This window comes from Micropterus dolomieu, linkage group LG04, assembly GCF_021292245.1.
Source record: "Micropterus dolomieu isolate WLL.071019.BEF.003 ecotype Adirondacks linkage group LG04, ASM2129224v1, whole genome shotgun sequence".
NCBI classification, from domain to species: Eukaryota; Metazoa; Chordata; class Actinopteri; order Centrarchiformes; family Centrarchidae; genus Micropterus; species Micropterus dolomieu.
This window is the reverse complement of record NC_060153.1, coordinates 13,061,865-13,087,429: the sequence shown is the minus strand read 5'-3', so window position 1 is coordinate 13,087,429 and position 25,565 is coordinate 13,061,865. Positions and strand designations below refer to the sequence as shown.

General features: G+C 42.2%; 1 protein-coding gene across 1 annotated transcript in view; it reads right to left on the bottom strand.

Moving 5' to 3' along the window:
• The window catches only part of slit2 (slit homolog 2 (Drosophila)), a 112,191-nt gene that overhangs the window by 55,455 nt on the left and 31,171 nt on the right, over positions 1 to 25,565 (bottom strand). The window contains exon 5 of the mRNA XM_046047297.1: positions 71 to 142. Within this exon, the coding sequence (XP_045903253.1) occupies positions 71 to 142 (72 nt within the window). The remainder of the gene's footprint in view (positions 1 to 70; positions 143 to 25,565) is intronic.

The window sequence follows — 25,565 nt, the reverse complement described above, 5'->3', positions numbered from 1 at the left end:
ACACACACACACACACACACACACACACCACGGTCGCATATACAGAAAGTATTGCCAAAATGTCACTTACAGGTTCTTGATCTCCACAGCTCCCCTGAAGGCTTTCCTCGGAACCCCCTGAATCTGGTTCTCGCTGAGATCACTGGAGAAAGAGAGAAAGAAAGAGAAGAAGGGAGAAAGAGAAATAAGGTGGCATTGAGTTAAGCCAAGCTGTCACAGAGCCACTTGCTTTACAGCACAAGTCTGCTTGATATAATCAGCAAAATGCAGCAATGGGACTTCAGAGCCAGACAGATCATCTGCAAAATTGAGTTCCTTGCGAGCAGAGCACTCCTTCACCAAATATAATCAGCTGTCTCTATTCATCTCTCAGTGACACAAAAAACGCTTCCTCTGACAAGTGTCCACGTATCTAGAGAGCCAGACGCAATTCAATTCTCTGCTTCAAACATCCATCCAACTCAGGTATTAAGAGGCTATGGGTGCTTAAACAACCTGTAGGGGGCACTAGTGACCTCCACTTCTCTCAGAGCTTTCTGTTCCTCCTCTCATCTCTCCCACTCATCTCTCCGTCGCCCCCGCCAACCCCTCCTCCTTCCTCTGCTTTTAAGGAGTGAGTGATGAAAGTATGTGTGTGCGAGTATGAGCACTGGGGTTTCCAGAGATTTAATTTTCAGCCACTTTCACTAAGCTGCAGCTTGGAATACAGCAAAAAAAAACGACAAAACAACCAAAAGACAAACTTAAATTTACTGCAGTCAGTGACACACATGTGGTGCAGACATTTGTGTTCATGTTCCTCTTTCACTCAGTACACAAATACAGTCATGAACACATGAACAGGTGTCTCACATGAACTAAATCTACTGCCTGCAGCCAAGTGAAATACATGCTATCACTGGTTGGTGTAGCAACTTGATTTAGTGAAGGACACACACACACACACACACACACACACACACACACACACATACACACACACAGGTGCAGAATGATGCACACACAAATAGTTAAATGAAATGAGGCATTAAGCATGCTCGCATATACAAATATAAATAAGGTAATATAAAAGGAATGAATTCAGCTCTTTGGAGGATGCAGATGTATTACAGGGGATGAAATGCAGGTACTAAAAAAATAAATCTATGTCATCATAACATCACTGGAAACAGGACATTTAGACTGGCGTCTCAGACATTGTGTGTGTGTGTGTGCCGTCCGTAACCAATACAGACCCTAGTTCCAGACAGACTATTTGACCTTTAACCACTGACCTTCCAGCTCTTGACCTCCCCCATGCTAATCGGCTAACAGCTAATGCCCAGCCACATTCCTCACATTGTGGGTGTGATCATATAATCATGTCTGCAAGTATCATTCATCTCCTGTGTCTCCACCTGCTGCTTTTATACCTACATCTGAAGGGATCATCTGTTGCCAAAAAATGATCACTGTTATATCCTTGTTCTTGAGGATTATTTTTTGTAGCATTAATGTCCAACCGAAATGACAAAACTAGTCCCTTTTTCTAATCAAAGGTAAACGTGAATGCCTCTTTAGCCTCCCACCCTGTGGGAGGGCAGGCTGGTGTACGTTTTTGATTGACAGCTGAGACAGCAGGGGCACAAAGACACAATGTAAACAAACCTTCTCTAGCAACTGTAGCTTATTAGCGAAGGAACAGATGTGAGCAGTGGTACTGGAGAAATAAGGACCTCATGCTTGTGCACCTACCCCAACTGACGACACGACATCTGCAGGTAAATGTTTAATGTTCAAACTGCTACAGCTTCTTGGGACTGAGCAAAAATTATATAAGCAAGTGTACTTTTCTTCTGTGGAAGTTTGCTTCCTATAGCAAGACAAAATATGTGTCTATTCTTGTAGATATTATTGCATCCATGTAGCAGAATGCGACCTCGCTGTCAGTCAGTGTCATTGCCTGATAACAAAACAGTGCTGCTTTCTGCAAAAACAATTAAATTTAAAATGTATTACAATGTTGATAAGCGCTTAGGCATTTGAGTCATTTATTGAGCAAAAATGTCAGAACATTTTCTGGTTCCAGCCTCTCTGTTCCGAATCATACTAAATTGGATGACTTTTGGATTTTGGACTGTTGGTTGGACAAAACAAGCAAGCTGAAGACTTTCGCTTTGTCTCTAGTGAAATTATGAGGGGTAGAATAGTTAGCAGCTCCAGTATAATGTGTTTACAGGCTATATGTAGAGAAGTTAAATAAATAAATAAAGCATTAATAACTAATTTAATTTCCCATGGACTTCATATGAACACCTGTGCACACACACACACACACACACACACACACACACACACACACACGACAAGTTCACATCATGTTTCCATGCTCTCTGATGCCGAGATCAATCATCATGATCCTGGAATAAGACTTTACAAACAGAGGTAGATGAAAAAGGGGCTTCACCTTTGCTGTTTTACACACACAACACAAGCACATGTGTGCTTCGCGGCACACACACACACACGCACGCACGCACACACACACACACACACACACACACACACACACACACACACACACACACACCGTGGCTGGTCTGAATCAAATAGAGTGTATCCTGATACTGTTTTTACAGGACCGGGGGGGTTTGGAAAACAGCCATGCTCCTTTAACCGCTGGAACTCTAAAACCAAATAAATACTCTGAAAGTGCTCCTACACACACACACATACACACACACACACACACACACACACACATACATACAGACTGCAGAGTATGTAACTGATAGTCTGCATCCACTTCAACTGTTTATCAGATGTAGAAATCACTAAAAAGTTGTACATGTGTCACATGTGAGGAGTTGACAGCAGCACACAGACCTCACTGTACATGGTCAGCTAAAGTTGGCTAGAGTGTGTTTACACACACTTAACATGTTCACTTGGGAATGTGCAACTCACGTCTCTGTCGCAATTATAGTAATGCAGCTAAACACCATAAGAAAGTAGGGGTGTACTGAAAATTATTGGTACACAAGAGATGGGGAGCTGGCAGTATGGAAGTGTTTGTTTGTGTGTGAGTGTGCGTGTGTGCGTGTGGTGTGTGAGTTTGACATATCCATTCATCTTCTGATGCACTGAGATGATTTGAAATTGATTTTTCACGTCCGTCTGTCCCTGTGATCTACGACAAGGGAGAGAGAGAACACGCACACGTAGACACGCATAGTACATGTGACGGGCAGTTTGGGTTGGTGTGGGGCTCTTAAGGAGGTGCAGGAGGCCACTCTAAAACCTATTCATCACTCAGACCACCAGAGAGAGAGAGAGAGAGAGAGAGAGAGAGAGAGAGAGAGAGTGAACAGTAAGTTTTACCCGGACTAGGAAATTGACTTCTTAGGGACTTAGGAGTGGATTTTCTTCCTCAGTTTGGCGCCAAGGCACCTGATTCAGTTTCATCTTTAGTTAAATCCTTTGGTAGATGTCCCACCCACCACTTTACTCTTCTTTCTTGCTATTTCCTTCTCTGGCTTTCTCTCCACTGACCTCTCCCTTTCCTCCTCCCTTTTTTCTCTCTCTTTTCTTTCGCTGAAATTGGTCTTGTTTTTGGACTTCCCCAAGGTTTAACCCCTCACCTCTGCCCCTGTGCCTAAAACTGGAGGTTACCTTCATTAAAAGAGGCTCCTGCTGAGCCCAGTGTGTGTTTGTGTGTGTGTGTGTGTGTGTGTGTGTTTCAGAGGGTTTTTAACTTAGCAGCATGACATAGTTCCTGTGTGGATTTAATACCTCCGGTACCTTCAAACAAAAACACACGCATGCATGCCACACACATGAGCACAAACACACACACACACTGTTGCTGAAAACTGACAGCAAAGTGGGAAAACAGACTTTTAACTTTATACATTACATTTTTTTTTCAGTTGCTAAGATGCAACGGTCAAAACTGAAGCCACTTTTTCAAAACTCTTCACACAGTCTGCATTACCAACATGCAATCTCACCTCCAAAAGTCACTCAAACCACCAAAACACTTCATACAAGTCTCAAAATAAACTTGTTCAACCAAAACAATTGTCACTCAGAAAGCAAACAATCTCACTCATAACACATTGACCTACAAAACACCAACAACAGGAAGCATTACGTAAATTTTATGAACTTTTATCTTCAAAATGTGACTGATTTTTTCATATAGATCAGTATTTCATTATAGAATACAGTTGTTCTCAGTCACTTTGGTACATTTTTCAGATCAGAACTGAAATTCTACTCGACATCATCTAGTCACTTGTGCACATAGCAATTTCTCAGTCTTTTCAGAAATTGCTAATTGCAAATGGATTGACACATTTATGCAGATGATTATGTACAATTGTCTGCTGTTTCCGACTACATCAATTGCTTACTGTATGTCATGTTGATCACTATGTATTATACAGGTTCTCTGTTGAATAGTCTTACCCCCAAAACATCTAGTCAAAAGTTCATTGCATAAGTCACCACATGCAAAATAGTTAAACAAGTATTTTTTCTATATGTCTATTAGAATTTTGTTATAAAGGTGTTCTGGTGATGGTGCATAGGGTAATTACATGCCTTTGGTGTGAGAGACCCGGGTTCAACTCCCTTCTGTGACATGTCCATCAATGTGTCCCTGACACTTAACTCCTAGTTGCTCCAGAGACGTGTGAATAAAGCAATTGTAAGTTGCTGTGAATCCAATCCCTGTCATTGGCCATTGTTTACAAATACTTTTGAATATGTTAAGGGGGACTCTAGAAATGTACCAAAGCAACTGAGAAAAACTGTAAAAATAACATTTTTTCATTTTATTGACTGTACTAGTATATGTAACAAGAATGAATCAGAAATTCAGAAATTGGCTTCAATATCCTTTTTTTTTCTATATCACTGAAATTCAGTAATTTACTTACAATAAAGTTCCTAAAATGTCAGTGCTGCAACACAATTTTTCTCGGTTGTTTACAAAGTGAAACTGGTACCTGAGACATAATGACCACAACCTGTAATTGATGTACCAACCCATTCAACCAATTCTGCTAAAATACAAGCAACATGTCCTGCTTTACACAGCTTGCAGTTTTACAGGAAAACCACATTCAAAACACTACACACATTTCTCTACGCACATAGACATAAACATAAAATGTACATACATTTTCTGCTAAGATTTTCTATATATATTTCCAGTTACTGCAAAAATGCAGGATATTTGCAATCATTATGTATTGAATGGGTTTTTAACAGTTTTGGACATAGTGTTTTAGCATTTGAAAAAATGTGCTGCAGATACACTGCGTTTTGCAGGTGGTGAAGTAGTGATGAGAAAAATTTTCATAGAATTTGGAGAAAGTGGTCGTTGAATGCATTTTGTGAGAAAGCAATGAAAATTATTCACAGTTTGGTCCACATACACCTAGGTTTCGCTGACTGTGTGAAGAGTTTTGACAATGTGACTTCAGTTTTGACCAATGCAGGTTAGCAATTGAAAAAAACAATAAGATGAATCTGGAAACACCAGTGTCACATTTTAGTGTGGACGGGGAAAACAGAGCAATGAAAGCAATGAACTAAGCCTGCTAAGGATAATAGTGTTTGTGTTTGTCACATTTATGATCAAATAACTTATTTTTTTATGATTGTTGAGCTGCCTGATAACAGAAACAGAAGGAACAACTTAAAAAAAAAATCTGAGCTGTGTCTCTAGCAGACATTGGCTGTGATGCACAGTTTTGTTGTTTGCCGGCCAAAAGAGGAAAAAGATTTGCTTTGCTGCAGCAAAGATCCGTGTTTATGAAAACATCCTACAAAACATAAGTATGGACGCACATAGTTTTCACATGTAACCAAAGTTTTCCGATTTAGTCCGAATCGTGTGGACGCAGTCTTTTTCTACATCTTCTGACCTTCCTCTTTGTCTGCTTTTCTCACCTCTGGTGGCCCAGGATGTGTTTGTGTGTGTGTGTGTGTGTGTGTGTGACAGAGTCAGGTCTCCAGTGTTAAGAGCTTAGTGCTGCTTTTCTAAAGGGTCTTTTCAGAGAGAGAGGAGCTTTTGACGCCCTGCGTGTCTAAGAAGACCTGAGCATGAAAGAGCAGCACTCAATTCTCACACATGCACCCCTCATCCTACCCCTCCTCCCCTCTCTTTCCCCCTCACACTGGACACACACACACACTCTCACCTACTGTTATACAGTTTCTGAACCTCTTTTGTACATGCCCTACTGCCACGAGATTCTTCCCAGGTCCAGCAAACTGGGGTTTCCTGTAGATCTATATACCAGTGTGTGTGTGTGTGTGTGTGTGGGTGTGGGTGTAAGACAGGGTATGGGCCAGATTTGGCAGAGCAGTAAACTAATCATCTTGTTCAAATCCCTTTCGGAGACCTTAATCCTATTAAGGATAAGAATGTGTGAATGGGCAGAGACGGAGCTGGAAAGAGTCAAAAAGGGAAAGAGGAAAAAGGAAGAGAAAGTGAGGAAGAGATGACAGAGTGAGAAAATGTGACGAAAAATGTGAAGATAAGATGTATGCTTTGAGGGAGAAGGAGCAAGTTTTGGTTTGCTGTTTTTAGGATAGGATGGTCATGGAGAAAGACTAAAATGAGGCTGGCTGTCTGTGTGTGTGTATGTGTGTGTGTGGATCCTTCAGCTAATTCGCGGAGCAATGCCATGAAGTGGACCCCCAAAGATCACACTTCTGTGAGCAATTAGGAGGAGAAAGACTCCCAAAGAAAAGAGAGGAGATGAGGGGGGAGAAAGGAGAGGAAGGAGAGGGAGGCTGAAGACAATGCAAAGGATTATTGAACACACTGGGCCAAGACTGGCACCTGGGAATGTGGAGGAATGTGTGTGTGTGTCCCTGATGAGTGTGTGAATGATGGTGAATCATGATGTCTCTGGTTTTAATTCTAAGTGTATCTTGGAAATCTTGGGTGGCAGAAATTAAAAACTGAGGGTGTGCAACATAATGAAAGCTCGTAGTATCTGTTCCCACACACACACACACACACACACACATAGATAGCCTCATCTTTCAGCCTCTCTTCAGTCGCTCTCTTCTAAACTAATATTGACTTAGTTTGTGAATGACAGATCTGCAGTCTTCCTCCCTCTCCTCCTCATCCCATCTCATTGTCTGCTACCCTAATTCACCATCACGCCTCACACACATACTTTAAATGCCAGGTAAGAGTGTTGCTATGGCTACTGGACAGAGGTGGACACCGAGGGGGCATTTTGACTTGACAGAAAGGATGTCCCCTGTGTGTGCCTGTCTGGGTAACCGGATGGCAATCTCCCAGAAAAGGTGTGTGTGTGTTGCCTCCACGAGCTGTAACATTACAAAGTGATCAAAAGCTCTTGTGGTAGCAGCTGTGTTATTTTTGCAAGCTTTGCTAAGGAGTTTTATTTTGCAATGTTTCTTTCTCTGTACTCTGAATACAGACAGGAAAGCCAAGATGATTGCTTGGTAGAAATGCTACATTCTGCCTACTGATTTCCTACATAAATAGCTCCTGCTCTTTCCATTCAGCTACCAATCGTTTTTGTAGTGAGCTCTGAACAAAGCCAGCTGCAAGCCTCTCGCCAAACTTGTAACACAGGCGACTTGTTGCTGAGGAAACCACATCTTCAACCGACATTTGTTATCACATCTAAATGTATATACTAAGATTAACTAGTAAAATAACAAAGCTGGGAAAATAAAGATCATGTATGCTGTGCATGTGTATGTGTGTGTGTGTGTACATGCATGTGTAAAACCAGACTGATTACGTCGCTTTCCAGCCCAGGAAAAGATTAGTCAGCGGTCTGAGACCATGACATCATCAGAAATGTTTACACGTGTAATTATAGACAAGTGAGGAATACATCTGTCGCACACGCACACACACACACACACACACACACACACACACACAAACACACCACACACACACACACAAACACACCACACACACACACACACACACACACACACACACACACACACACACACGAGAAATTGACAGTGGCTTGCAGTAATACAGTAATTGCATATGAGGAGAGCTGAGAAGCACTTAGTAATGGGGACATGGTTTCCCTGTAAACATCTGATGATGATATTTAGATTTAAAGCAGCCTCAACAGAAATGCCTATCATACTGTGCACCTGTGCTCCTCCTCCGACCTGTATTTGTGATTCATGACTAAATCCTTACTCACACAGTGGCAAACTAGCCCAGGATGGCATGCTAGTGATCTTAAAGAGGTGATATTGTACTTTTTGGCTTTCCCCCTTTCCTTTATTGAGTTATATATCTTTTTTGTGCATGTAACAGGTTTGCAAAGTGTAAAAGCCCAAAGTCTAGCCCAAAGGGAGTTCCCATCTCCCACAGAAAGCTCTGCTCTGAACCGCTGAAAACAGCTCGTTTGTAGTCCAGCCCTTCACTTCCTTTACTCCCTCAAACCAAGCTAGTCTGAGCGGAGGCCCTTTGGCTCCACTCGCTTTTGTTTGGTTTTCCATTGTAGAAATGTTGTACCTGTACCTGCTTCCAGGTACTTTTTTTCGTATCACCTCACCTCCGTCGAGGTTCCAAGCGAGCTGAGGGCAATAGTATGAAGCTGCAGTACCGGAGGCTGCAGTTTCAGGTACCCCGCAATCCTGGGACCGCAGTTCTAGGACCCTAGTTCTTTTGCGACAGCGCCATCTAGTGGAGTGGTGGTGGTAATGCACAGCAACACGAAGGAGGTTAACCCTGTCTGCAACTGTAGGTTAACCGGTCGACACGCATATAATCAATAACTTAGGTTTAGGCACACACTCGGTGGTGGTTGTGGTAAGGGTAATTGGCTTCGGGGGGGCTGTAACGAGTAAGCTAGCAGGCAGTATCAAAGTAAACAAGGGTCCTAAGATTCAGAGAGAATCGTCACTATTCACTGCATTATCATTGCGTGCGCCAGACAGATGCCAGCAACAGAAAGTTTTATATTTTTACAGTTTTCGTATGGAATTTCATCACTAAATCACTTCAGAGAAGTGTTGAGGTGTGTAGATTTCGAATATTGTATTTTTACATTTATTCATTTAGCGGACGCTTTTATCCAAAGCGGCTATACATGTCAGAGGTCGCACGCCTCTGGAGCAACTAGGGGTTAAGTGTCTTGCTCAGGGACACAATGGTGGATGTATCACAGTGGGAATCGAACCCAGGTCTCCTACACCAAAGGTAAGCATCTTATCTATGCGCCATCACCATCCCCTTCTTTTATGAGAAGTGATGGCGGAACAAAAATGTGCTTGAATATTGTCGGAGTTGAGGAGCTCCGCAAGTGGCTGCGGGGGAAGCCTGTGCCAACCCGCAGGAGGAGCGTGTGAGGCCGGCCAGCCGCCCGCTCACAGAGCCCTCTGCTCCCGCCGTCACACAGACCGCTGCAGCAACAACGGCAGAGGAAAACACAGCTGGAAGGTTTTCATACCGCTAATCTGTCTTTACATTCTGAGTAATGTTGAAACGTTTTAACTTAAAACAGAGAAAGCTGTGTGGATCGCTGGTGTGTGTGTCGCATTGAACATTACGTCGCAGCAGTTGTGTGTTGCGTCGCTATGACAACAAGCTACGTACTATCTCTGGGTACTGTCTGCAATGGAAAACGGAGCAGGGCCGAGTAGAGTCGAGTCTATCGATTTGCGCTATGGTAGCATTTTTCGGCAAGGCAGCGTAGATCGTCAGAACACCAGCAACAGTTCAACGTTTAGTCCTAAAAGACGATGCAACTCCGACTCTGTTTGGGCCTGGAAATTCACAATCACAACCTGTAAGTATGCTTTATTGGTTGTGAATTATATTTAAAATAAACACAGCAATCTAACTTCACAGACTGTTCAACTAAAGTTATAACTATAATGCTAATGTTACACCTGATGTGAAAGCTACTGAGCAAACGTTCAAATAGTTTGGCCAATTTTTATGTAAAATTGAGTCGAAATATGGTGATTTTCAATGATGTGGAACAATGATGAATGATACCATCTGCTAGGTTACGGTCGCAGTCTGAAGCGGCTGAAGCGGCTTTGATTTGGATCACACTACCTTATTTCTTATGACCGGCCCTTCTCTGCTTCTGATTGGCTAGTAGTCCTTACCAACTCGTCTGGACTACTGTCATGCACTTTACATTGGCGTTAACCAAACCTCTCTCTCACGCTTACAGTTAGTACAAAACTCGGCCACTCGTCTTTTAACTGGAACTCGCAAGCATGAACACATTACACCAGTGCTGGCCTCGCTTCACTGGCTCCCGGTCCATTTTAGAATACATTTTAAGATCTTATTGTTTGTTTTTAAGTCACTGAATGGGTTGGCACCTCACTACATCTCAGACCTCTTACAAGTCTACACCCCCCCACGGTCACTTAGGTCTACTGACCAACTTCGGCTGGTCGCTCCAAAAACCAGGTTAAAAACCAGGGGCGACCTGCTTTTTCAGCAGCAGCCCCTAAACTGTGGAATGGGCTACCTCCACAGGTCAAATTGGCCCCGACCCTCAAATGTTTTAAATCCCATCTTAAAACCTACTTGTATTCCCTGGCTTTTAACCCAGCTTGAGAGCTGTGTAGTCTTGTTGTTTTATGTGTTTCTATGTGTTTTATATGAGTTTTTATGTTTTATTTCTTGTTCAGCACTGTGCTATATAAATAAAATGGATTGGATTGGATAGTAGTCCTTACCTGGGAACTGCGCATGTGCAACTCCCAACAAAGATTTTCTACAAGTAAGATGCATCACTCTGTAGCTCAAGAGCGGAGAGTACAACACATGGGGTGAAAAGAAGAGCTGCAGCAATGTGCAGTATGAGAAAAATATGGTGTTTTTTGAAAATTAAACCATGTAAACCTGTTCTGGTACAACCCCTAATTAAGATTTTGAACCTGAAAATGAGCATAATACCACCTCTTTAACATAAACAATTATAGATTCAGTTGGCTTTGGGGTTGCTTGTCAGACAAAACAAGATGGATGAAGATGTCATATAGGCTTCCCGAAGTGTATTTTCTTCTATTTAAGCTGCATATTACAATGAATGTGAAACGTGAGTGATACATCCTGCGCTGTCAGCATCGCTGCTGACATGCTGCTTTCGCTGCTTCGCCTGTGTAGCCAAGGTGTCATTATTGTTCTGTTGTAATTTGGAATATGAAAGATCATCAGTATCATTTTAAAACCCAAAAATGGCATTAGAGAGTTTACTAAATAGAATAGAAATATACAAATGCACAAACTCTGTGCTGTTGTGCCAACTTGAATTTTCCCTATGGGGGATTAATAAAGGTACATCTTATCTTATGTTACAAAGAAACAAATAATCTACGTAAATATTTGAATTGGTCAAAAATGGAGCTTAACCTCTTCCCTTTTCTAGATGCTCTTTAGCTTGGCTACAGTGCAGAGTGTAGTCAGACACAAAAGACAGTATAATAGATTTCTAAACAGTCAATTTTCCTCAACCTCTTTTGATATTCTAAGCACAGAGGAACCTAATGTAACTAAAGTTTTCTAACGTCACATCTTAGATCTCTCCCTTCCCTTCATCGATTCCTCACAGTCCATATACTTCTCCAAACATTTCACTTCCTTCCTGACATGGCTCTCCCTCACACCTCTTTTCTTTGATCCTGCTTTTCCCCCTTTTCTTTTTCGTCTTCCCTTTCCTCTCTTCTCTTCTCTCTCCCACATCCTCTCTACCCTCCTTTGCCCTGCTCCCTGTGTAATGAGTCTAATCCATCAGCCAGACAGTATTAATTGTATTCCGATAGCAGTGTGTTCACTCGCTGCTCGCTGCTGTCTCCGTCTCTACGAGTCAATAACCCCAGCTCTAACACCTACACACTGCCTATGACAGATAGGCTGTGTGTGTGTGTGTGTGTGTGTGTGTGTTTGTGAGTGTGTGTGTGTGTTTCATGTATTTATATCCTGTTGGGAAGTGGTTTTGGGGTTCAGGTTACAATCAGGTTAGGGTTAGGGGAAGGGTTAAGGTTAGGCATGTAGTCGTGATGGTGAAGTTTAGGGTAAGGGGACAGAGATTGCATTACATCAATGAAATGTCCCCACTTGGATAGAGGAACAAACGTGTATGCGTGTGTGAGTGTGTGTGTGTCAGTCTTTGTGTGTGTGAATTTTAAAACCAGCTCAGCACTATGACCAAATTTATTGCAGTCTTTGCCTGGAAGAGCATCCAAAACACACACAAGATGTAGACACAGACACAAACACCACAGCTAAAATGACCACCGCTGGACGTGTTGCCAGACCACTTGGTGGCCACAAGCCCTTGGTCAGTGACATCATATCCTTTTCCTGTTTGCATCTTACGTTTCCATACAATAATAAATAGAATAGATAAATAGAAAGCAGCACATGGACACGTGTCTGGGTCTATTTGTGTGGGTTTGTGCATCAGCCTGTGAGTGTGTGTGTGTGCCCCAGCCTGGTTATGCCTTGCCAGGTCAGAAAGTTTTTCACCCACGTCTTTGACCTGATCTGCCACAAACTCCATGACCCAATAAGCTGAAGCAGCCTACTCCCTTCTTGTCTGCCTCCTTTCCATTTAAAGACCTCAACGTCTTACAAAAAAACCCTCTCTCACTACAGGATAATGTATCAATCTTGCGCCCAACGATCCTTTGTCATGTTCAGACTTAGGTTTTCTATCTATTTTTCTCCCCCACAATTCGCTTCATCCATCAATTGCTGCACTATTCTCCTGAACGCTCGATCATTGCATCACTCTTTTCATCCATCAATCATTTATTCTTTCTATTCATCTGTCACCCGTCTCCGTCAGGCGACCAGAAGCTGCGGATTAAAAGTAAAACATTTAAGTTTGCTACGAGAGTCGTGTGTGTGTATTATATTAGTCTGATTCGTGCTGTTAAGTCAAATTCATCAAAAGCTAACAGCCCATCTGCTGTAGCGTGTGGCTTGATGTGGTAAACAAACAGCCAAAGATGACATCAAAATAAACAACTAAATAGCTCATAAACTATATAACAACTAGGAAATATAGAGGTCAGTTTTTTCTCCTCTAATAACATTTCCAGTATGACTGACAGTTGAGCCTCGGAAGAGACGATTTGTGGTTGGGGAGAGTGTGTTTGTACATCAGGAATGAGGGTTTATGTAGTGTAGTAGTGGAAAGAGGCATAAAATGTGTGTGTGTGTGTGTGTGTGTGTGTGTATGTGTGTGCGTGTAGCAGCAGAGGACTGCGGTGGCTATGACTTACTCAACGTGGTGTCATTATTCACAGTTTACAAACCATGACAAGACAGGCAGAGACAATCACACACACACACACACACACACACACACATCTCCTCTTAATTCAGCCCTGTATGCGGTTTTCTCTTTCCTTCCCCGTGTTTACTCAGCAGCTTGGAGTGACATGCTGGCGAGGCTTCCTCATGCTTACAGAGGCATACACGCACATGGAGACACAGACAGATATCTCACAGATGGTGAGACTGACTGACAGACAGACAGACAGACAGACAGACAGATGTATACTACTAATTTGTAGGGAAGCAAACATGTAATCACTGCCTGGATTACTCTCCCTAACAATGTTTTTTCTCATGTAGGGAGCGCTACACTGACGTATAGCACACGAATCATAAGGAGGTGGACGGGGTGTATGCTGAGCTTACAAAGGGCAGGACTATAAACGGGGTTTGCATCCAGACTCCTGTCTGTGGTTTGGTTTAGGCATCAAAAGCCCTTTGGTTAAGGTCGGAGTGGTTAAATGTTGATAAAATAAACATGTCGTCCTCATGCTTCAACTCACTCTTGACTTCTTCTGCTTGAAGACCATGATATTTGCCTAACCTGAACCAAGCGCTTTCAGTTATATCATGCTTTAGTAGCTGTAAGCAGATATTGTAGGGAAAGAAAATTAAAATCAATTAACATTTTATTGATTAGTTGAATATCATCCATTTGTGTCTTGGCAGATACATTAATAAATAAACATTTCCTCATTACGACCAGAAGACATATAAATAATAAATAAATTTTGATAGAAACAGCCATCTGGGTGACATTACAACTTCAAAATGTATTCACAATAGATTAATCTGGCAATCTTGATTAATCAATTTCTTTCTTGCCAGAGAAAAGTAAAAAAAAATGCCCGTCATAAATTCCCAGAGTCCAAACTTATATATTTAATTTATTTGTCCTACAATCCAAAAACAAACATTATTCAGTTTGCTATCATAGAAGACAAATAAAATAAGCTAATACTCACAGAAGAGAGAAGTAACCAAGTTTTGCTTAAAAAATTACTTAAACAAGTAATTGATTATAAATTCTGAATAATTACTGATCAACTGACACCTTTTTTTCAGCTCCAGTAAATGCATTATATAGCATTTCATTCCTTCTTCACACCAGGATGCATTCATCCCCTGTGGCTACAAACACTCACCAGTTATTGGCATTTTTGTTTTTTGACATGACTTTGTCATTCTTGATCTTCTGGTCTTGTTGAGGGAGTGGAGGCACGTAACAGCGAGAGGCAACAAGTGTGTTTCATTAGCTTTTCTAGCACTTTGCCTTTCCAAAAGGCCAACTTTTTCACCTCAATCTAACATACTGACTTATATACAACAGTTTTCGAGGTGTCCCTTATTTCTTTATGTCCTAATTCTTTATGTCCTAATTCTAAATGCAAATTAAAACAGGTGGAAGGAAACATATTTATTATTAGACAGAATGAGAATGAGAGAGGTGGTCATCAGTGGTTCAATAAGCGCAGACACAGATCACATTTCTCCCTTCAGGCACTGTGGGGGTGTGTATCAGTGTGTGAGTGTATGTTAGAGACAGAAAGTGTTTCCTCCCCTGAGGCTTCTCACTTGAACTCAGTGTGAGAATGAACCTCCTGTCAATCGTCTACTCTGGGCTGTTTAAGGAAATGAGGATTCATCAGTCAGCAGCTTGGCTCTGGGAGGGAGATGAGGCTGTGACAGTTTACAGTATCTGACCCAACACCTGCATAATGCTTTCAGACCAGAGGAGGGGAGAGAGAGAGAGGGAGAGAAAGCAGGGGGAGGAGAAGAAGATGGAGGGGGGCAGAGGGACAACAGCATTTGCAGCCATCAGAAAGAAATCCAAGCGCTATTCAGATAAAAAAAGAACAAATTGGCAGAAAGAAATAGTTTCTGCTTTTCTTTATCACTGCTCCACCTCCTCCTCCTCTCTCTGTTTTGCTCCAAATCTATTCAAGATGTCTCCAGAGCCCCCCACCCCTCTGTTTGCCAGCTCCTGGCAATCGTGGGCTAGCTGAAATATTCCTCTTCAAATAGTTTCTCTCCGTCAATGTTGTCTTTCTTTCTTTCACCACCGTAGAGGCTCGGGTCACACACACTTGTCACTCTGGACCAGCTGTCCTGCACCATCTGTCCACTGTCCACTCTGCACACACACACACTTGCACTGCAACGCTGGCGCTAAAATGTGGCAGTTACTGGCAAAGACACCATGCCCCGAGAACAATTTATGTTTATTGGGCTGTGTCAAAATAAATACAAAATCTGACAATGATAGCGGAAAGGCAAAGAGTGAGTTGGTGAGAGACAAAAGAGAGGGGAGGGGATAGAAAGAGAGCAAACACTTTCAAACAAAAGCTGAGATCCATTTCCACATGGCCAACAGTGAATATGAGAAGTCATGCATAATCTGGACTACTTGTACGTTTTCTTGATTGGCTGTAGAGGCTTTTTGTGTGTTTGTGCCGCATTTGACCTAAACACCATATGTGTTGAAGTGACTAAAATGACTTTGTGTGTGTGTGTGTGTGTGTGTGTGTGTGTGTGTGTGTGTTTGTGTATGTTCTGCATTCCTATGAGCAGCGGGTTGGAAAGACGGGCCATGAAAGCAAACAGTGTTGGCCATTAAGTCTCCTGGACACCAGCCAGACAACACACACACATGCAAATGCACATGTGCACATAAATGTCATCAATAAAAAATAACATCAGTATTGATGACTGGATTGAAAGGAATTGATTCTCAGTGGTTTTCTGTTATCAAAAATAACAATAAAAATTATCACATGACATTCACAAAATTCATTTTGATATCTTGTTTCCTTGTTTTACAACATTAATGTTTAACATTGAAGTATTCTCAATCATCAGTAGATCTCCAGTTCAACTTCAAGCACGTCATCCCTCATTTCTAGTTCAATCACTGTTTCAATTTGTGATAAAGGCAAAAATGCCTGAAAGAAATATATGTAAAAACCCATTAAATGTTAAAACTCTCCAACCGCTAAAAAAATTAATAATATTTGTGCTTTTTTCCATGCGCTTCATACCCAGTGGGGGAAAGCATCTAGTGGGGTAATTAAGAACATCTTAAAGGTACTTTACATAAGTCTTCTCCACAACATTTTAAGTTCAGACATTTCAGCTAGCAGGCTGAATTGAGACCTGCAGTGACGCCGCTGTTCCATTTACTAACCACAGCACAACACAAGCTGGTCCGTCCGAAATATGACCCACCGTGCTACAATGTCCACGATGAGGTTTGTGTCCCAAATATAGAGAATATGTGCAGGTCAGAGCGTGATGACTTTAGATAGGCTACATTCCAGCAGAGGGGACACAGGGGGCGCTATGTGAGCAACAACACCAACACATCGGAGTGCTTTTTGAAGGCTGTTAGCTAAATTAGATTAGCAGGGTGTGTGTGTGTGTGTTTCTGCGAGTGTCATATTGGTTTGGTAATGCATTGAACAGCTGTGAAACATATATGCACACACACACACACACATAGATACGAGCACACTTGCATACACATAAACTGATTAACATTACCAGAATACCAAACTCCAGCCCTGACCTCTAAGAGATTGACTGAGACAGCGACTGTTTTTAAATGCATATGTATGAGTGTGTGTGTATGCGCGCGTCTGTCTGTGTGAGTGCTTGTGTGTATGCAAGTGTGCATCAGTGACACACAGCATTCAATGTGTGTGTGTGTGTGTGTGTGTGTGTAATGGAAGAAGTGGACTGATGTAATGAGGCTGTAATAAGGCTGAAGCTTAATCCTAGGGAAGACAGACATAGACCTCTCACCCCTGCACACACACATGCACATTTTACACTTATATTTTCCATCACACTCCTCATCCCCCCCTATTCTTCTTTCCTTCTCTTTCATTTTCTCCTTCCTTTAACCTTTTTTCTTACCTTCCTCTCTCCTTTCTTCCTTATCACAAAGCCCACTGTCCATACATATCATTCTCTCCTTCCCCGCCACCCTCCTGTTTCCCTCTTCCTTTTCCACTGCCTCTCTTCTTTCCCTCTCCCAAGCATTCTCCTTTTTCTTTCCTTCCCTTTTTCTTTTTTTTTCTACCTATCCTCTTTCCTTCAACTACTTTCTTCCTTCCTAGTCCCAATCGTTCCAGCTTCCTAATTTCCTTCTTTAATACTGTCCCTCTTTCTCCTTCCTTCATCCCACTGGCCTTTTACATGCTTCTCTTTCGTCTTCATTTACTCACTCCTTTTTCATTTCTTCCCCCTTTCATTCCATCTCACTTCCAGCCAATCTCTTTTACCTTCTCCTCCCCTTTTTCATTCCTTACTCTGCTTTCTTGCTTCCAGTCTTCTGTCCTACCACTTCCTTTTCACAATTTCTTCCTTCCTTCTGCTCCCTCCCTCCCTTCCTCCCTCCCTCCCTCCCTTCCTCCCTTCCTCCGTCCTTCTCCCTGTCTCTCAGTGAATACCAAAGAGGACGCGCATGCTTCCTTTAAGTCCTCCACATTAAGCAGGGCAATAAAATACCACCAAACACACACACACGCACACACACACACACACACACACACACACACACACACACACACACACACTCACACACACACACAAAACATAATGTAGTTTAAGAAGACAAGCTACTGTGGTTTCTTCCAAATAGTCTCAGTCTATTTCACGCTCCAGACACACATTTCCCACCACAATTTATTACCAGCCTAATTCTTGCAGTGTCATTTTTATTTGATTTTTAGATTTGCTTTTAAAAAGAGACTAGGGACAATTGATGACAATTTCTCAAAGCGTGAACTTCTGCACATTCATGTTCCCATGTTGTCTGTCTATCTGTCTGTCCGTATACACATCTAACAGAGCGTGGATTTTTCTTTTTCCCAACTGTGACGTTGAAAGTGGATAAAACCAGAAAATCACTCAAAATTTTTGACATGAGAACAAGGTGATGTCCAATGGTGTTTTTGGTTACTTAGCGACCATTCAACCACTTGAACACCAATCATATTGCGTATACTCGACTTCCCATGTCCTCACGGGTTATTGTTCTATTTGAAAGTAACATAAATTTTTTCCCAGGGAAAAGGTTCTTTGTAGCTCACTCAGTGATGCGTTTAATGTTTCCAGCAGCGGCAAAAGTGGTTTGCTTGGAATAAACAGAAGAACCACTGTGGCAAACAGCAGACAAAAGTGTTTGACCTGCAGGGTTGCCAGGTTCACAAGTTGCTGAAATCTGGCAATATGCACAGGCTAGATTTCGTGGAATATTATTTACAGAATGGTTTTGACCATTTTGAAAGATTTGACTGCAGTGAAAAAGCCACACAGTCAAATACACTATGTGGCCCCACTGACCTACAACTGCACCAACTGGGAATGCAATGCTAAGACGGCCCCATCCTGGCTAATTGACCGCTTAATTGTCAGTTGATCTGCAGGATGTGCAGCACAGAAATAACTGCTTGTGTAAAAACTCACAAGATAAGCACAGTGCTATGCAGCACAGAGCACTTTCGAGGAAAATGGCGCAACTTTAACCACATCAGTTACATTCATTGTGCTGGTCGCAGTGGGGCTGGCAGTGGCAAACGGGAGAGGTTGGCGTTGCAACATTGTTTCTTTTTACCGCGGGGGTCTTGGGAGGCCCCTGTTGAGGCCATAGTGAGGTGGTGGAGCGGGCTGCCTGACTAGAAAGAGAGCACTCTAACTACTGACAGGCAGCACTTGAGACAGGCCTGGGAGTGCAGGGGTCCTACTGAGCTATTGTCACCCACCACACAGGTTAACAAGACACTGCACCAGCCTCTAACCTCTGTCTTTCACATCTCGCACACTTTGTCCTCTTGCTGGCCTCGCTCTCACACACATACACACCCGCAAACATACTCCCCATAACCTTTTATCTGTTTAAATTCCCTCCAATTTCTCTTTTCATAGATAAAGTAGAGACGAATGAATAAAAAACACTATACTAGTAAGGAAATAAAGGAGCGATTTCTCACCTCCAATAATGACTTGACTCCCCCTACACATTTCTTTTTTATTGAATTAAGCTGTTCCTTTTTATTCTGCTCATCACCCGTATATATCTCTGTCTCTTTCCTTCTGTCATCTCTCACTCCCTCTTCTCCCTTTCTTTGTCTCTCTCTCGCTCTCTCTCCCTCTCTAGTGTACACAACCGTTCATATCTCTAGGTTATCATTTCAAAAGGCTTTCAATTCGAGCCCCTTACAGAGGAGACAGTATAAAGAGGCTGCCCCAGGGCAAGCATGCACTGAAACGCACATACACACACACACACACACACACACACATACAAACACACTCACAAATGGACACATGCATAACAAACATACAGAAGGGCCGACACAGGAATAACCGCACATGTAAACAAACTCAACAGAATACTTTTTTTTTTAGATAAAAACATACACACCCTGTTTTTGTCAGGTAAATATACAGATGCTAAGTGGTATCTAAGAGACACCAGTAATTACACACAAACACAGACACAGACACAGACACACACACACACACACACACACACACACACTCATACACAGCCAGGGAGGGAAATCCCTGATTGCTGAGTTTATTATTCTGTGTTGACTCCATAGAAATAAGACTTTTTTTCCCTTTATTACCTCCTCTGTCCTCTTTCTTCTCCTCACGTCTCAGTTTCTCTTTTTTCTCCAGTCGCTTCTTCATTTTCTCTACATCTGCTTGTCTGTCTGGGTCTGTCTGTCAGTCACGCCTGGCTGCCATTCTGTCATCAGTCCCTGCTGCTCTTTCTCTAAAAGCTCTTAGCTGCCCTCAGGGCTCAACTTATAATATTACAGTACACCTAACCTCACATACATGCAGTCATGCACACAAACGCACACACACACTCACACAAACACCGATACACTAATGGAAGAAAGACATACAAAAGCAACACTAAGTGAGCAAAGAGCCACCACTGGACACAGAAATAAGGGGCATCTTAAAGAGCCCTTTGGGTCTCTCTCTCTCTCTCTCTTTCTCTCTGTCACTGTCTCTGTTGGATTAACGTCTTGGACCTCTGGCCAGATCACTAAGCTCTATGATTCATGTGTGCAAATGGTGATGTGTTAAAATGACCTTGAATTAATGAGCATTTGGGCAGGAGGTAATTAGGAAACAATGGTTGCTCGGAAAATGATTTAAGGTTTTACAACAAGCTAAAATACGTAGTCAGATCTGTCACACTCGGTTGTCTCTGTTGCTTATTTTGTATTTTCTTTTAATATTAATGGATCCCAGGGAGATTTGTGTCTGCTAGGGTAGCTAATAGCAAACTTAATAAAGCAGAAAGTACCACACTGACTGAATATTAAAGGAAACACTCACAAAAAGCATAGACAGAGAAATGTACACATCTCCATTTAAAACCAGCCTCAATCAACCCAAAGAACTAGTTTCTCCGCACTGCAGCATACCGCATACTGTGTATGCATGAGAGGCTGTGCATCTGTGTGTGTGTGTGTGTGTGTGTGTGTGTGTCTGAACCGCATAATAGTTAACTGTATCATACCTTAACCATGGGAAACACCCACTGCACGTTTCAATTATGCATATTTGTGTGTTTCTGTGCGTGTGTGCGTGCATGTGTATGTGCATGCATAAGCGTGGCGGGGCGTTCGGAGCTGCTCTATTGATGAGAGAATGAAGTCATTTTTCAATGTGGGGTTAAGCGCTGCATTATTGCCGCCTCATTTGGCTCCTGTGGGCCACCATAGCCCTCCCGTCTGGTTTCCATGGCACAGAGAGAGAACAGAGAGGGGAATGTCCCTGCTTACCAGACTGCAAGTTCATCCATCAGCTCACACACACACACACACACACACACACACAGGGGCAGGCAATAAGGGCTTATCCCACTCACAGTCAACTTTCCCACAAAGTTGCAACAAATCAAGAGCAGCAGCGCTAAGTCTCCTAAAGCCAGCCAATATCACATTATACGCTAGTTGTGCTTGGGTATACAGAGCTGCACAGAGTGGTGTGCGGCTGTAAAACCAATTCACCTAAAAGGATAGAGTTTCTGCTGCTGCTACAGTTCACACAGTACACAGGGGCTCGATTGTAAACTGAGGAAATTTTAGTCCATAATGCTACTGAAGGGAAACCATTTAATTTCTCAGCAGTCTTGTGTTTACCACTGAGTTTTCTGCCTTGCATATAAGTATGTATGTGTGTGTGTTTTGTGTGACCTCTTTGAGATTTGTTCTGCATTGAGCGACATAACGTGCACTAGTTCACAAACACTGTCGGGATTGTCTGCAATAATGGGATGGGACGAGCAGGCTCAATGTGCACATGCACCTTTTTGTGTGTGTGTGTGTGTGTGTGTGTGTGTGTGTGTGTGTATGATGGCGGTTTGAACAAGCACTGAACGTGAGCCAACCCTCTCAGCGAGCATTGTGGGCTCACATAATAACTACATTCCTCTGGTGATATCATACAGAGATCAGCTTCACTGTAAAGACAGAGAGAGATAGATGAACTGTCCTCATCCATTCATGTAAACTTTGCCAATATTCTAGTGCTTAAGAGAGTTCAGTGAAAACATCCGGCAAGCTGCGTCCTTCTTTCACTTCCCCTTTTCCTTTCTTTCTTTCTTTTAATCTGCCTGAGGATCAAGTCTCTCTCCTTCTCTCTGTTTACTGTAAACATCTCCATGTATCACTGTCATATCAGCACATTCATCTCCTATAGAGGGCCAGCGTCCCTGCAGTTCACCATTCACCCCTCATTCACGCACTCACGCTGAGCACAGAGTGCATTCACACACACACACACACACACACACACACAAAGCACACACAAGCACACAGGTATCTATGCATGTATGTATGTGCACATGCCTAGCACACATACATGCACTTCTACAGCCTATTGTGCTTCAGCTTGTGTGATGTTTTTGTCTTTTAGAATCCATTTATCACGCAAACACAAAAGAATATGAGGCACATGCACAAAATGCAACTGTGCATGCACACATACACTCAACAGTGCACTGTGCTTACTGTGATCACTAATCACAAAATGAATATGCGTCATCCCTGAAGTTCCTTATTGAGAGATGCTCATGTTATTAATTCTATTCTGAAAGCATCCACTTAACCTTTACCTTACATCCCTACTCAATGCATCTCCACTTACATCTCTACTTAATGCGGTCACAGCACTTGATCAAATGATTACTTGACCTCTGATGTTCCTCATTCATCACAGCTTTTAAAAGAACGTACAGCAAACAGGTCTCAAACAGGGTTCTTAGATTCTCGTTGTATATTTTATGGATTCCGTATAAGATGTATTCTTTTAAGATAATTTAAATCAAGTCATTTATATATATATACTATATATAAATGGCCACAAGTTACAAATTTGTATCAGAGTATTTGTATAGTACAATATATGACCCTCAACCATTAAATCATACGAGGAACAAAAAGAATTAGAAAAAGTATTTAGTATTTAAGTATTTATTAAATATTTTTCAGAAGAGTAAAAGAGTTTCAGGCAAAGCGTGTCTGTGGGTTAAGAGGCCAACCAGCTGGTGGCTTTTGTTGAATGTCACTCCCCTTTTCTCTTCCCTCTTTTCCTGTTAATATAGTTGACTATAAGATTTTTTTTCTGGTTGGATTTTCTGTGTTCTCTATGAGACTATAGGAAAAAAAGATCTATAACTTACAAGCCCACAGACATTACAGACACTCACAAACTGGCGGAGGAGCCCTGTGAGGCAGAGGTGATCTAGTTGGTCCATCTCTACTTCCCCTGTGTCTATAAAAAACCTGGTGTCACATAGTGAGATCTCCTGTCTCCTCTCCCAGACTATCCGACGAGGTGTCAACCCTTCTCAGCTCCACCTGACACAGAAGCCACATACCAAACATCCTCATTCCTGTTTCTGTGTTTCTGTGGGAGCGCATTGCTTGTGTTGTTGCCTTCCTATTTGTGGTTTCTCTGTTTGTCTATCGTGTTAGGACTTGTGCGCATGAACACACTAAATCACTGCACACGCAGAAGATCACACTTTGAGAAACAGAACCAGAGCAAATGGGAAATACTCTCTGTTCGCTCTGGCCTTCCTCGTCACACTGAGAGGCATTTGGTTCAAGCCTATTGCACTGACAATCAAAATGCCTCCTGTAATGCCATCATCATGTAGCAGCACCCGGGCGACTGTATTACACCCATTCAAAGGACACATAACTTTATTAACTCACACACAGCATGACATGTCTCTAAAAGCAGCAGGCCGCGCAGGCTGCCTGCCATCCTGATAACATAACTTTATTAGCCAGTCTATTGACACAGTCGCAGAGAGCAAGCCCAATGAGTTCATTAAGTTGTTCATGGCTGGCCTTCAAAACAACACAACTTTATTACTAGCAGCACTGCCAGACATGAACACAGCAGCGGTTACTCTGTCTCAGCTGCCAAACAAGAGGTTTGGATTACAACATGGAGGGAAAGGATGAGCAGAAACAAAGAGGTGGATTGGAAAAGCGCCTTCCATCCATGTTCTGTCAAACACAAATACACAGCGGCCTTGTTTTTCACTCTCTCTGTAACTGACAAACTGGGCAAATGAAAATGACAAAGAAGCTAATAACATCCCACACAGTAAAAGAAAGCTAAATTTATTGAGCCATGTACACCTACTGCTCATTGTTGTTGTTTTTGACAGATTTTCACAGAAAACACCCAGATATTTTAAGAGGAGCAGATTTGTTTAAAGCAATTTTCAGTTGTCTTTCCTGCTGCAAGAAGATGCTACAAGTACAGCTGAGTGAGTGACGAAGTGAAGAAAGGAAGAAAATACTATGCACCAGACTCCCTTGAAATAAATTTAAAATATTGCTAAATTACAGTGTTTGTGCTGTAAATGGTATTTTTAGAATATTATTTTTTTTTGTACCACTGATTCTACTAAACAGAATTTCGCTTATTTTCTAATATTCAAACTCAAAAACATTCCTGGATTCCTTTGAATTCTGAAAAAATTTTATCTGGTAAATAATCAGCCCATTTTTGCCTGAAAACCACAGGTGCAGGCAAATAAACAATAGATACCACATATTTCTGTTGCACAAATCTCATGGGTGCATTGAGCACATGTACACACACACACACACACACACAGTTGGATTCCTTGACTCGGTACCATGTGGCATTTGCTTATTGAATGCTTTCCTCCGGAACACATTCATAATTTATGGGGAGATTGGATCTGTCTCCACAACACACCCATCCCGCCTCCCATCTTCTCCCCCATGCCCCCTGCACCCCCATCTCTGTCAACCTCCCTCCATCTTCCAATAAACACTTCACTTACTGTGAGACAAACACAAAGCAGCAAAGTGCTGTTCTAATGCATGTGATTGAATCCAATCAACTTAGAAAAAATAAAATAAATTGATATCACTCTTGTTTTCTGTTTCTCTCTCTCCCTCCCTCCCTTTCTTTCTCTCTCTCTCTCTCTCTCCAGGGATTTCAGAGTAAGTGATGTTACTAATTGACCAATCAGGTTGCACTAACAAGGCTGTCAGACTGTGTTAGCATCATCCGCCAATCACGGCCCGCTGAGTTGTCTCCCTGGGCAACTGTTAGCCAATGACCTGCAAGAATCTGACTCGGAGCAAATGCAATCAACCACCAGAAGCTGATATACAAATTCAAAACACACACAAAGAGGAAAAGATGCACACACATGAACTCCAAAAGTCATGGAGGACAGTGATACTTTATTTACAAAGGGTGAATAATCATACGCGTGTGAGTTTGTGTGCACCACCACTCAAAAACCATGTTGCTCAGGAACAAAGACTTTGCTGCCCATTAGTGGCCAAAAGCTTGAGGGCAAGTACACACACACACACACACACACACACACACACACACACACACACATACTGAGATTTGTTCATTTCGATGTCTTTTAAGCATCTCTGCCCCGAGCATTTAAAAAGTAAGAGCAGCCTTTTTATGCTACCATATTAGTGTACTATGGTTCTTTCTCTCTTTTTCATCTTCTTCTCCACCTCTTTCTTTCAGTCTTCATCACTCTGTTGGTTCTTAACCTCATTTTCATCTTTTTTGTTTGCCCTCACTGACTGCCTCACATCTTCTTTCAACATCACTTTACTGCCTCTTTTTTTTTTTATAAAACCACTTTTCTGTATCTTTGGACTCCCTCTGTCCACTTTTGTCT